Below are 15,334 nucleotides of genomic sequence, written 5' to 3' on the forward strand. Positions count from 1 at the left end.
AAAATGTGAAATGTAGCATACAATCTAGGGGAGGGGGGAATTGACTTGTTGATATAGCCTTTTCATGTGAAACTGGTCTGAATTCTAGTGAAGTAAAAGGGGTGTGTCTACATCTTACAATAGCTCCTAGTCTAGTTGACTTGGTTGACTGTTGCAGAACTTTATTTCCCCAAGACTGCTGCTCAAGTCTCATTTTAAAGCAATGAACTTATTCCTTGAGTTAGCCTGGTACTGCAGGGTTGGAGCAAAAAGCCTGCACAGCAAGTAGCTCGTCAAGACTGAAGCGGTTTTATCCACAGTGCCTCTCCCTTTACTGTCAAACTCTCTTTCTAGGTTTCATGTTACTTCTATTCTCTCTTCCCTGGCTCTGAAATGTGCTTGTCCATGCAAATCACAATTGATTCTGACCACGTGAGCTACAGCTCTGAGATTCCAGTTGACAACTTGCCATGACCAGAATGAAACTCCTCATGAAGCTTATGTGAACAAGAAGCCAAATGAAAAGGGTAGCCACGATACAAATTAATGATTTATTTCAAAGGCAAATCTTTTTTTTTTTTTGTAACCTACACTCTTTTCAAACATACTGTAAGCCACACGTCAGTGAAATCCAACTGCAGCGTCATGGTTACTAATGGACGTACCATAAGGGGAAAAACAATTTGGTTTCACAAAGCACATAAAACACCAATATTTTTTGCAATGTGGTGTTGAAAGGCACTTTCATTTGTTTTTTAACAGGTGCTAAGCAAATCTAGCCTAATGATCCATAAAGTCATCGCAGAGAGATTCAGAATTAGAAAAGCGAGGACACAAATGGCCTAGCATCTGCTACAACTCCCTACCCCTAATTAACATGAATAAGCCAAACAATTACGAAGTGAGGTCACAATGGACGGACCAAGATAACATCTGAGGATGGACAGTGGCGTCTGATTGGGTGACAAAAGGCTGGGTCACACTTGTAGAAAACCAGGAAAAGGAAAGCACTTGTTTTATAGAGGTACATACAAAAAAACCTTAGGCAGTACAGAGTAGACTACTTCACGTCGTCTGATGGAGTCTGCTTGCTGCATCGGAGCTGTGGAGTGTGCAAGTGTACATATTTTCCTAACCGGTACAAAGCGGAAGTGGTGTTGATCCTTCTGGCACTTGGTCAGTCTGTTAGCCTACATGTGCTCCGGGTGGTTCTGCAAACACGTGATGAACTCTGTGACTGGATGGCCCTGGTAGCAGATCTGGTACACAGCGTTGAATAGTGGGAACCTGGGACAGGCGAGAGGGAGGGATTGTTGAGTTGTCACAGTCTTTGTCCTTTTGAGAATAACTGCATTGTTTGGACTATTTCTTCATATTTATCTTTTTATCTGCATTTTACTGAGGTGATAGAGCTAGAGGTTATTGGTAATTAAAATGTGTGGTTCAAGCCCTGAATGCTGATTGGCTGACAACCGTGGTATCTCAGACCATATACCATGGGTATGACAGAACATTTATTTTTACTGCTCTAATTACATTGGTAACCAGTTTATAATAGCAATAAGGCACCTCAGGATTTGTGGTATATGGCCAACATACCACGGTTAAGGTCTGTATCTAGGAACTCCGCGTTGCGTTGTGCTGTGCTTAAGAACAGCCCTTAGCTATGGTATATTGGCCATATACCACAACTCCTCAGGCCTTATTGCTTAAGTGAAACATCACATGAAATGTATCATCAGTTTCTTCAATGGGTGAAAGAGTGGTTTGATTTCTGTGCCTACTTGTCAAGCAGATTTTTGTTCTTTAGGATGACATGGACTTCAGATGCTGTTGCTGGTCCCTGGAGCTTCTGTCCATTCAGCATCTCTTTCTCCAGCTCTTCAATTGACTGAGCAGAATACAGAAATAGTAGTTAAGTCAAGACTACTATTGTGGTATTATACCACTCTCCAAAACAACAATATTGAACTGAAACTCACTCTTTACTAACGTTATCTCTGTCTCCCTTTATTTTCAAACCAAAAAATGACCGCGTTCATCTGCAGTATTTTCCTGCCTTCCAATCCTAAATGCTATAATTCAAACCTTTTTCATTTTTATGTCACCCCTGAAAGCCAATTAGTGAAGTCCCCTCTCTCACCTTCCCCCCTTTAGCGAAGGCTTCTGCCACTTTGCGGTTGCGGCCTCCGTAGCAGGTTGTGATGAGGTCGGCAACGCCGCAGCTCTCTAGGAAGGTGGCAGAGGAGACGGGCCCGGCAGTGCAGAAGATTCGTGCGAAGGCAATCATCTCCATCAGGCCCAACCGGATCACCGCCGCCTTGGTGTTGTCACCGAAGCCCAGGCCGTCACAGAAGCCCGCCCCCACCGCCACAATGTTCTTAAAGCCAGAGAAGAGAGCTGTGGTTAATGGCTTCAACACATTAGGACAGTCATTTCTTACCAGAACACTTTCTCTCATCTAAGCCCTCTTCTCACTACTCTTTTATGTTTTCAGTAAGAAGTAGATGAAGGGCAAGGAGAGAGTATACAACGAAATGATGAATTGAGATTCAGACATCGAGACAACATGACGAGACATTAGGATGAGGCCAAGCAGAATCTCTTAATAGTTGAGTGGGCACCTTCAGTGCTCCACAGATTTCAACCACATCGGACTCCTCCACTACCGTGACCCGGAAGTTACTGGTCTGCATGAGTTCCTTCAGCAAAGCCCCATGTTCTGTATTCTTACATCCTGGGGAGAGAGGGAGAATGAGAAAGACAAATTACCCTTTTCAATCCTAACATCCGTATCTTTCACAACCAGCCCATTCAAATACTTCACCACTCTTGTATTGTCATACTTAATGCTGGTTTAAGACCACATGGCTTAAATCAGAAAAACTTAAGGTCCATACCAGGGTCCAGGCTTATAAGCTGGTCACACAGTAAGGAACAACGTGGCCCGAGACATGCTCATTGTCATGTTTAAAACACACTGAAGAGAAATTACATGCCAGAGTTCACTAGTGCTGCATACAATAACAAGTGTACAGAACTACCGTAAAACAAGCCAGCTCACTCTCTGTAATGTAAACAGTCAGACTTTTACCTCCATGCTGATGTGGCAGTCTTGAGCAGAGACATTGTTTTATTGCAGGTTGATTAAATCTGGCACAGGTTGTCCTTACAAAAACAAGTTTAACCTATTTACTTTTACTACTCCAGTTCAGTTTCTAACAATTAAACTTCTAACATCTATGTTGAATACCTTTACTAATGTCTACACACACACGCTGACAAAATGAACCAACTCTCAAAACTTTTCAGGTTGCACTGTGCTGTACAATCTATCCAAACTATTAAGAGACATTTTCAGAAAGGGAAAAAGACAAGGGACAGCACGCCATTCAAAAGTATGTAGGATGCAATGATAACCCAGCCCACAAAGCTCATTTTCACAATGTTCATCTCTCCAAATGTTCCCCTTCACCCAATGAGTCTAACCGATAGTGGTCTCACAGAACTTCTCATCAGCGACCTCGTTGGCAATGTTGGCCCCCATCAGCACACTCATGGTGATGCTCAGCTTCTCCTGGATCACATCAGAGATGAGCTTCAGCCCATCAGGACCTTCATCCACACCCTGGATTAGAACACACAGCACATGAGTACTCAGTACACAGAACGCACAATAAAGCAATTCAAGAGAGGTACTGTACATTACTACAGTGGAGCAGTTAACTTCACATTAACACAATCAGAATCGGTCAACATGACTTATTTACTATCGCTAATACTGCACAATTTAAACACTTGGCCCCCAATCCACCCCTTCCCTAATACATTGTGCTATAAATTGTGCCTTCCTGTATTATACTTACACTATTATACTTATGTCTATTCTGTTCTACTGAGCCATTTACTCATATTCTTATATTTTATTTTTTGTTATTGTTGTTGCATTGTCGAGAAGAATCCTTCAAGTAAGCATTTCGTTGGACAGTGCATACCATGTGTATACTGTACATACGACTAATAAAACTTAACTACTGCTTTAACATTTTTAGTGAGGGTTTCTCGGACACAGATTAACCCTGCGTTCATAACCAAGTGGGAAGGTGGTATTTACCATATATACGACTGGGAAAAATCCACTTGAACGCCCCTCCAACTGGTAATTACAAGTGGGAAAGTCATCTATCATCCCTGTACTCTGACGTCTTCTACATGCTGACCTCTGACGTCACCTACTATTGGAATTCTCTCGATAACAGCATTTTTGTTAATTAAATCCAACAACAAGACATGATTTATACAAAGCAATATATTACTATTTTATGGTTGACGCAGCTTGTTGGCCATTTGCCAATTGGCGTTTCTAAACGAGTTCAAAGCACGTGAATGCATCTAACTGGTATTTACGACTTCACAACTGCTCATTTCTACCTTCCCACTTGGTTATGAATGCAGCATAAAGCCTAACATTTACATTTACATTTAAGTCATTTAGCAGACGCTCTTATCCAGAGCGACTTACAAATTCTACTAACCCTGGACAATGGAGATTCTCCATTTAGGTTGCATTTTAGTCCAGGGTTAGTTTTACTGTAATCTGTGTACCGTAAATCACCCCATAATTTGTAATGCAAGAGGCTGAAGGAGTCAATGATTGACAGAGCATGATAATGGGGGTCAGATAGTTTCTTCCAAGTATCAAGCTAAGGACAGAGTAGGACAATGTTTCTCAATGATTGAGAAAATGAACAAGCACCGATTTCATAAGTTCTCAAGTGCTAGTTTAAATTACAATGGTCCCCAAAGGAGCACCAAACCCAGCCAATCCGGTCCCTTATGTAAGAAAAGGTTGAGAAATACACACAGCACATTCACAGTGAGGAGAGCATGGGTATTAGGATAGATTTACATTAGTAAAGTATATGTAGTGAGCTCTATATATAGTATATATATATATAGTATATAGACAAATATATTATATAGACAAACAAAATAAGGATAGCAATTCAACTTCTACAGGAGCTTCTCATCTAAACCATATTGCACATAGTATTGCACAATTGATTAATGAAATGATTCACAAATGTGCAGATATTTTAAGAGGGGTTGGGTTAAATGCGGAAGACACATTTGGTGTGGGAGAGCCTATGTCTTTACACTGTACCACTCAGAGGGTGGTATGTGGTACAGTATAAAGAGAAATTTGAATATAGATCTGTCTCTTTAGACTACACAAGTATCTCTTCTGGACCTAGTTTGTGTTGTCAAAGTTTAGTAGTGTAGTGTAGAGAGGCCCTTAGCCAAACCTTGATGAGTGACATTCCTAGTGCATCGCTCTTTATCTTCCCCTTCATGGTGTCACACACTCTGCCGATGAACTGGTGGGGGATCACAAACACTAGGATGTCTGCTTCCTTGGCAGCGTCCACCAACTCAGCAACAGCCAACTGGGAGAGAGACAGAAGAGGGGACAGTCAGGGCACTGGCCTTAGCCTGTGTGTCCCATGTAGTCCTTGCACATTGTAAACTTAATCCGTTCTCACTTCTAAAGAGCGTGTGCAGCAAAGCACAAAGCTAAATCAAAGGTATAAAAATGTGGCTTCCTGACAAAAACAATTTAATGAGAAAGTTTAATTTTACAATTGTGTTATATAATGCAGTGACTGGTTGGTCTGTGCTAAATCAGTCAAGCCAGGTGGCAGGGATTCACAAAACTATCATGGTGGGGATTGTAGTGAGAGGTACAGAGAGCTGCAAGGACAGCTGCAGTTGCAACACATAATAACTGAGCTAGGGCTGACCCTTTACACACATGGACCAGCAGCAGGCCTCTGGCCCTATTCCCCACAGTAGTTTATTACTCATCACATTAGGGCCTCCTAGTTGTGGCGGAACAAACAGCCACAAACAAGCACAAAAGAAAAGTAGGATTACAACACATAGTGGCATTTAATGTGTTTCTCACCACATTGGGGGGTAGCTTGTGTCCAGGCAGGTACTTGACATTCTCATGGTCGGTGTTAATGATGTCTGTCAGCTTGCGACCATCCACCATCTCTTCAAACACCCACATGGTCACGGTGTTGTCAAACTTGGAGTTCTGCGCAGCATTGGAACCCACTATTTTGGCAATAGCAGAGCCCCTGTATAGTAGAGAAATTGCAATATAATCATGCCTTTAAATTTGTCGTCCATGATTTACAAGGGTAATCTCATTATTCTATTTTGTCTGAGATTTTCAGAAAGAACAACTGAACTGTGCACATGCACCCTAGATTGAACAATGCAAATGCCTGAAATACTTTTTGGAAAGGAGCCCAGAGCACAAACAACTTAATCGTATTGCAAATTTGCAACTTGCAAGATTTACATTTGGATGAGTTATCAACTAACGTTTTTACTTTTACTACACGGACCCCTGCTGAACCATCACGACTGGTCTGCCGACGTAACCGCACGAGGGGGCTACAATAGACGTCTTCCGTCGCAAAGTCCCTCTAAGGCCCTTCTGCCCGCCTGCTAGCCCTGGCCCGCTAGCTGTATGAATTGCTGTGTCTCCAGCCCGTCCAGCTACTCATTGGACCCTATGATCACTCGGCTACGCATGCCTCTCCCTAATGTCAATATGCCTTCTCCATTGCTGTTTTGGGAAGTGATTATTGTTTTGTTTCACTGTAGAGCCTCCAGCCCTGCTCAATATGCCTCAGATAACCCTCTGGTCCCACCTTCCACACATGCAGTGACCTCTCCTGGTTTAATTGGTGTCTCTAGAGACAATACCTCTCTCATCGTCACTCAATGCCTAGGTTTAACTCCACTGTATTCACATCCTACCATGCTTTTGTCTGTACATTATGCATTGAATCTATTCTACCGCGCCCAGAAACCTGCTCCTTTTACTTTGTTCCGTACGTACTAGACGACCAGTTCTTATAGCCTTTAGCCGTACCCTTATCCTACTCCTCCTCTGTTCTTCTGATGATGTAGAGGTTAATCCAGGCCCTGCAGTGCCTAGTTCTACTCCCACTCCCCAGGCGCTCTCATTTGTTGACTTCTGTAACCATAAAAGCCTTGGCTTCATGCATATTAACATTAGAAGCCTCCTCCCCAAGTTTGTTTAATTCACTGCTTTAGCACACTCTTCCAACCTGGATGCCCTAGCCATGTCTGAATCCTGGTTTAGGAAGGCCACCAAAAACCCTGAAATGTCCATCCCTAACTACAGTGAGGGAAAAAAGTATTTGATCCCCTGCTGATTTTGTACGTTTGCCCATTGACAAAGAAATTATCAGTCTATAATTGTAATGGTAGGTTTATTTGAACAGTGAGAGACAGAATAACAACAAAATAATCCAGAAAAACACGTCAAAAATTTTATAAATTGATTTGCATTTTAATGAGGGAAATAAGTATTTGACCCCTCTGCAAAACATGACTTAGAACTTGGTGGCAAAACCCTTGTTGGCAATCACAGTTTCTTTTAGTTGGCCACCAGGTTTGCACACATGGGATTTTGTCCCACTCCTCTTTGCAGATCTTCTCCAAGTCATTAAGGTTTCGAGGCTGACGTTTGGCAACTCGAACCTTCAGCTCCCTCCACAGATTTTCTATGGGATTAAGGTCTGGAGACTGGCTAGGCCACTCCAGGACCTTAATGTGCTTCTTCTTGAACCACTCCTTTGTTGCCTTGGCCGTGTGTTTTGGGTCATTGTCATACTGGAATACCCATCCAGGACCCATTTTCAATGCCCTGGCTGAGGGAATGAGGTTCTCACCCAAGATTTGACGGTACATGGCCCTGTCCATCGGCCCTTTGATGCGGTGAAGTTGTCCTGTCCCCTTAGCAGAAAAACACCCCCAAAGCATGTTTCCACCTCCATGTTTGACGGTGGGGATTGTGTTCTTGGGGTCATGGGCAGCATTCCTCCTCCTTCAAACACGGAGAGTTTAGTTGATGCAAAAGAGCTCCATTTTGGTCTCATCTGACCACAACACTTTCACCCAGTTGTCCTCTGAATCATTCAGATGTTCATTGGCAAACTTCAGACAGGCATGCATATGTGCTTTGTTGAGCAGGGGGACCTTGCGGGCGCTGCAGGATTTCAGTCCTTCACGGCGTAGTGTGTTACCAATTGTTTTCTTGGTGACTATGGTCCCAGCTGCCTTGAGATCATTGACAAGATCCTCCTGTGTAGTTCTGGGCTGATTCCTCACCGTTCTCATGATCATTGCAACTCCACGAGGTGAGATCTTGCATGGAGCCCCAGGTCGAGGGAGATTGACAGTTATTTTGTGTTTCTTCCATTTACAAATAATCGCACCAACTGTTGTCACCTTCTCACCAAGCTGCTTGGCGATGGTCTTGTAGCCCATTCCAGCCTTGTGTAGGTCTACAATCTTGTCCCAGACATCCTTGGAGAGCTCTTTGGTCTTGGCCATGGAGGAGAGTTTGGAATCTGATAGATTGCTTCTGTGGACAGGTGTCTTTTATACAGGTAACAAACTGAGATTAGGAGCACTCCCTTTATGAGTGTGCTCCTGATCTCAGCTCGTTACCTGTATAAAAGGCACCTGGGAGCCAGAAATCTTTCTGATTGAGAAGGGGTCAAATAGTTATTTCCCTCATTAAAATGCAAATCAATTTATAACATTTTTGACATGCGTTTTTCTGGATTGTTGTTGTTATTCTGTCTCTCACTGTTCAAATATACCTACCATTAAAATGATAGACCGATCATTTCTTTGTCAGTGGGCAAACGTACAAAATCAGCAGGGGATCAAATTGTTTTTTCCCTCACTGTATAATATTTTCTGACAAGATAGAACTGCCAGAGGGGGCAGATTTGCAAACTACTGCCAAGATAGACTGCAGAGTTATGTCTTACTATCCAGGTCTGTGCCCAAACAATTTGAGCTTCTACTTTTAAAAATCCACCTTTCCAGAAACAAGTCTCTCACCGTTGCCGCTTGCTATAGACCACCTTCTGCCCCAGCTGTGCCCTGGACACCACATGTGAATTGATTGCCCCCCATCTATCTTTTGAGCTTGTGCTGTTAGGTGACCTAAACTGGGACATGTTTAACACCCTGGCCATCCTACAATCTAAGCTTGATGCCCTAAATCTCACACAAATTATCAATGAACCTACCAGGTACAACTCCAAATCCATAAACACAGGCACCCTCATAGATATAATCCTAACCAACCTGCCCTCCAAATACACCTCTGCTGTTTTCAACCAGGATCTCAGCGATCACTGCCTCATTGCTTGTGTCCGTAATGGGTCTGCGGTCAAACGATCACCCCTCATCACTGTCAATCGCTCCCTATAACACTTCTGCAAACAGACCTTTCTAATCGACCTGGAAGGATATTGACCTCATTCCATCAGTAGAAGATGCCTGGTTATTCTTTAGAAGTGCTTTCCTCACAATCTTAAATAAGCATGCCCCATTCAAGAAATGTTGAACCAGGAACAGATATAGCCTGTGGTTCACTCCAGACCTGACTGCCCTTGACCAGCGCAAAAAAACCTCCTGTGGCGTACTGCATTAGCATCGAACAGCCCCCGCGATATGCAACTTTTCAGGGAAGTTAGGAACTAAATGGCAGTTACGAAAGCTAAGGCTATCTTTTTCAAACAGAAATTTGCATCCTGTAGCACAAACTCAAAAAAGTTTTGGGACACTGTAAAGTCCATGGGGAATAAGAGCACCTCCTCCGAGCTGCCCACTGCACTGAGGCTAGGAAACACTGTCACCACCGATAAATCCACAATAATTGAGAGTTTCAAAAAGCATTTTTCTACGGCTGGCCATGTTTTCCACTTGGCCACCCCTACCCTGGTCAACAGCCCTGCACCCCCCAAAGCAACTTTCCCAAGCCTCCCCCATTTCTCCTTCGCCCAAATCCAGATTGCTGATGTTCTGAAAGAGCTGCAAAATCTGGACCCCTACAAATCAGCAGGGCTAGACAATCTGAACCCTCTCTTTCCAAAATTATCAGCTGAAATTGTTGCAACCCCTATTACTAGACTGTTCAACCTGTCTTTCGTATCATCTGAGATCGCCAAAGATTGGAAAGCTGCCGCGGTCATCCCCCTCTTCAAAGGGGGAGACACTCAACAGCCTTGGTTTCTCAAATGACCCCCTCGCCTGGTTCACCATCTACTTCTCTGATAGAGTTCAGTGTGTCAAAACAGAGGGCCTGTTGTCTGGACCTCTGGCAGTCTCTGGGGCTGCCACAATTCTAGGGGCCGACTCTTTTCTCTGTGTACATCAATGATGTCGCTCTTGCTGCTGGTGATTCTCATATCCACCTCTACGCAGACAACACCATTCTGTATACTTCTGGCCCTTCTTTGGACACTGTGTTAACTAACCTCCAGACGAGCTTCAATGCCATACAACTCTACTTCCGGTGCCTCCAACTGCTCTTAAATGCAAGTAAAACTAAATGCATGCTCTTCAACCGATCGCTGCCCGCTCCTGCCCGCCCATCCAGCATCACTACTCTGGACGGTTCTGACTTAGAATATGTGGACAACTACAAATAACTAGGTGTCTGGTTAGACTGTAAAATCTCCTTCCAGACTCACATTAAACACTTTCAATCCTAAATTAAATCTAGAATCGGCTTCCTATTTCACAACAAATCATCCTTCACTCATGCTGCCAAACATACCCTTGTAAAACTGACTATCCTGCCAATCCTTGACTTCGGCGATGTCCTTTACAAAATAGCCTCCAACACTTTACTCAGCAAATTGGATACAGACTATCACAGTGCCATCTGTTTTGTCACCAAAGCCCCATATACTACCCACCACTGTGACCTGTATGCTCTCATTGGCTGATCCTCGCTTCATATTCGTCGCCAAACCCACTTGCTCCAGGTCATCTATAAGTCTTTGCTAGGTAAAGCCCCGCCTTATCTCAGCTCACTGGTCACCATAGCAGCACCCACCCATAGCACACGCTCCAGCAGGTATATTTCCCTGGTCACCCCCAAAGCCAATTTCTCAATTGGCCGCCTTTCCTTCCAGTTCCCTGCTGCCAATGACTGGAACGAACTGCAAAAATCACTGAAGCTGGAGACTCATATCTCCCTCACTAACTTTAAGCACCAGCTGTCAGAGCAGCTCACAAATCATTGCACCTGTACACAGCCCATCTGTAAATAGCCCATCCAACTACCTCATCCACATACTGTATTTATTTATTTATTTTGCTCCTTTGCACCCCAGTATCTCTACTTGCACATTTATCTTCTGCACATCTATCACTCCAGTGTTTACTTGATAATTACCTTGCCACTATAGCCTATTTTATTGCCTTTACCTCCCTTATCTTACCTAATTTGCACACACTGTATATATACTTTTTTTCTACTGTATTATTGACTGTATGTTTGTTTAGTCCATGTGTAACTCTGTGTTGTTGTATATGTCGAACTGCTTTGTTTTATCATGGCCAGATCACAGTTGTAAATGAGAACTTGTTCTCAACTAGCCTACCTGGTTAAATAAAGGTGAAATTAAAAAATTAAAAACATAATTTTGCCTATTTAAGATCTGCATATCAGCTACCCATCAGGAGTTAGTTGGAGCCTATTTGCAATGACAATCAATGTGTTTACACAGCGCGAAATCCAGTATTTTCTTCTTCGCTATGGTCAGCTCGTCAAAAATGGACGTATAGGCCTACAATTGAAATCACTGAGGACAATTTAGCATACGGAGTGAAACCTCCGGACAGCAGCTTACCAACTAATGCCCCATTCATACGGCAGGGTAGCCTAGTGGTTAGAGCGTTGGACTAGTAACTGGAAGGTTGCAAGTTCAAGCCCCTGAGCTGACAAGGTACAAATCTGTCATTCTGCCCCTGAACAGGCAATTAACCCATTGAAAATAAGAATTTGTTCTTAACTGACTTGCCTAGTTAAATAAAAGTAAAATAAATATTACAACTGAGCAGTCTTTTGTGTTCCACCGGATGTAATTCATTTCCACGCATGGGGACCGTGGACAACAATGTCGTATCACAGTTGCCCCCTGCGGGTTAATTTTTCCCCAAACTTTGCATTGTCTTTAGTGCAGCCAGATTCCGTTAATAGAACAGGAAGTAACCAAACCACAGAACAAGATGAAAATATGTGGTTTTCGGTGATGGTATAGCTAGTAAGTTGTAAACACTTACCATTCCTGAAAGTGAGTACTATTTTAATCGTAATATTAAATAATACACATTGGCTGTTAAATGGATGGCTGTCGCCTTCCGTTTTTGTTTATTGTGATGATAATTATGTTTGTTTTTGAGGATAAGTATTAGGTGGTTGGTAGCTACAGTATCTTCAACCTAGACTAGCTTTTAGCTTGCTAACTAGCTAGCTGCTCTGTAAGCTAGCTTGACTTGCTAGAAAGTTTGAGAAAAAAGTTGAGAAAAAAATCAACTAAACAAAACAAGTTTTATTATCACCTGAAACAATATTGCGAATGAAAAGGTCATATTTTGCAATCTCCCAAAATAAATGCGATCTCTGACAAAAGACTATGGCTCTCCTCCATCTTGTCTTGCGTTGTGAAACCCTATGAAGGTCTGTCAGTGTATGACAAAACAAGAGGAAAAATGCCCATGCACTACCAAATTAATTGAACCTTGTGCAGCCATTCTACCATAACAACTCTCAACAGAAGTTGAAAGCGGTCCGTATTGACCCTGTTCTGGGTCCGGATCCGGATCGCAGTCTGCCAGTTGAGTATGGCTGCCCTATGCTCTCCGTCCAGTAGCGGAACGAGATTACATGAAGATGACGTACGGTGTAATAAAATATATGTCACGATGTACTGTAAACAAGGCATACTGCCTCGATCAGACCGACAGCATCATTGCATTTTGGTACACTGGAAGCACATACATTTCTAATAGAACGCTGTGTTTGCCTTGCAGCATTGCGTTGTAGAGGCAGTTGCAGTGCATAACTGTGGTCTGTGTGGTGCATATGTTGGATATATCAAACATACGCATCAAACTGTATGTATAGACTTGGCAGAAATAGCAGCATAAGGTGAATGTTGAACTTTGGTTGCACACATATCCAGTAAAAATGTTGGGTTACATAATGGAAAAAGTTTGACGGTAGAATTTATGATGCTGTCGGTCTGATCCAGGTACAAGCACGGCAGACACCGACATTTTTTGGAGGTCTTTTTTTGGTCCACTCCAGACCGGCCTTGATTTTAACATCCAAGGACATAGATTTTTGGTCCAGATCGGACCAAATCTGAAACAATCATAGACCTCTATGTTTGGTTCAGAGTTTGTCCGGTCTGGACCGGCCCTGATTTGGCCCAAACATAGATTTCTATAACCAAATGTGTACTTGTTTGGTGGTTGAGCTCATTAGAATAATACCCAGCATGCTTTGCAAACTGTTTTTTACATGTACATTTTGGTAATTCAGAAGACACTTATCTTATAAGGTAGATAAGCAACAACATACCACAGTCATATCAAGAAAACAATATTTATGTAACCAAATCTTTTTCTAGTTGAAGTGGTCTATTGGATTATTCTGTAGATTGGACACTTTGAACATTATTGCTACAAGTTTTAAAGCTTTTTGGGAGCTTTTTGTTGCACCCTCAACAACTACTGTGATTATTATTATTTGACCATGATGGTCATCTATGAACATTTGAACATCGTGCCATGTTCTGTTAAAATCTCCACCCGGCACAGCCAGAAGAGGACTGGCCACCCTCATAGCCTGGTTCCTCTCTAGGTTTCTTCCTAGGTTTTGGCCTTTCTAGGGAGTTTTTCCTAGCCGCTGTGCTTCTACACCTGCATTGCTTGCTGTTTGGGGTTTTAGACTGGGTTCCTGTACAGCACTTTGAGATATAAACTGATGTAAGAAGAGCTATATAAATACATTTGATTTGATATTCTATGTTGCAATGTTCAGTTGGCTCCTCTTTCCTATAATACATACTAAATCATTATAAATATGAAATAATTATTTTGATACATCTTAATGCTTACTTAATTGAGAATGTATGTGCGGTTGAAATTTGGCCATAGAATCAATCAGCCAAAACATTGTATTTTCAATGTCTGGAAATAACGTATTTTCAACTTTCATTCAGAACCGAAAATAAACCTGAAATCAACGTCAGTAAAATACATCTTTTCAACGTGCGGAAAATACATATTTTCAATATCCCGGGAAAAAAACGTATTTTCAACGATCATTCAGAACCGAAAATGAACCTGAAATCAACGTCAGTAAAATACGTATTTTCAACGTGCGGAAAATACAGATTTTCAATATCCCGGAAAAATACGTATTTTCAACGATCATTCAAAACCGAAAATGAACCGAATTTCAAACGTCTGAAAAAAACAATAAAACATTCCGAAAATACATATATTAAACGTCCGGAAAATACGTCTTTTCGACTTTCATTCAGACCCTAAAATGGACCTAACTTCAACGCCTGTAAAATACTTTGACGTCTTTTCAACGTAATTTTTGCTTATCGGAATCATTTCGTTCCATATTGTCCATTTTATTTTGACCTGTTCTGTTTTAAGGATATGGTATTTGTTGTTAACATATTCACATCCAAGCCCATATTTATTTGATAGCCATACATGTGGGCTATTTGATCGGAGATACAGTACATGCATGATGTAGGCCTATAACAAAGGTTATGTCTCATAACATTGTCATAAATACAGTATGGTCTCCAGTCTGTAGTCTAAAGCAAAATCACATGGGCTCCTACGCGTTCTGCTATGATTGACTATATGCTGCGTCTCTCTAGCAACAGCACCCGGTACACCCACACACAAACACAAACACAAAGTATTCGATATAAATATGTTTTCTTACCAATTGCCAGAGCCAATAATGCAGACTTTCTTGGGAGTTGACATTGAAAAGACCCTTGTCGACTGACAAAAATGGCACACCGTTACAAACCGGGCTGCAGTGTGTACTGGATATTCACAGGGGTACTTTGTATGTAAAGGCAGTGCACAGCGGAGTTGGTAAATCTTGTTCTTATTTCATTGGTTAGTCTGAGGGGAGACAGTCCCACCCACTGCTTTCAGCCAAATCCTATGAAACTTTTGGCCGCTGAATAACTCGGCCAAAAGTTCCATGTGGGCAGATTTTTATTGAGGTCATTCTGAAAATTAAAAATCATTCTTTATGTTTTCAAAAAGAAAAACAGGTGCAAACATCGCAATCTCTTCATTATTCTCAATGAGAAACGATCAAATCCAAGCTGAGACTTGCAACCTTGGATGACTGGATATATGTACCTTGGATAAAATACAGCCTTTGTTAACA

General features: G+C 42.1%; 1 protein-coding gene across 1 annotated transcript; it reads right to left on the reverse strand.

The window, feature by feature from the left end:
* Positions 1 to 511: 511 nt before the first annotated feature.
* Positions 512 to 15,035, reverse strand: LOC118359671 (glycerol-3-phosphate dehydrogenase [NAD(+)], cytoplasmic-like). The gene is made up of 8 exons (XM_035738274.2): positions 14,873 to 15,035; positions 5,945 to 6,122; positions 5,286 to 5,426; positions 3,469 to 3,607; positions 2,604 to 2,716; positions 2,123 to 2,359; positions 1,764 to 1,870; positions 512 to 1,266 (listed from the first exon to the last, which is right to left on the reverse strand). Exons 1-8 carry the CDS (start codon positions 14,914 to 14,916, stop codon positions 1,170 to 1,172), a joined length of 1,056 nt encoding a protein of 351 aa, XP_035594167.1. The 5' UTR covers positions 14,917 to 15,035; the 3' UTR covers positions 512 to 1,169.
* Between the last annotated feature and the right edge of the window lie 299 nt (positions 15,036 to 15,334).

This window comes from Oncorhynchus keta, chromosome 27, assembly GCF_023373465.1.
Source record: "Oncorhynchus keta strain PuntledgeMale-10-30-2019 chromosome 27, Oket_V2, whole genome shotgun sequence".
NCBI lineage: Eukaryota > Metazoa > Chordata > Actinopteri > Salmoniformes > Salmonidae > Oncorhynchus > Oncorhynchus keta.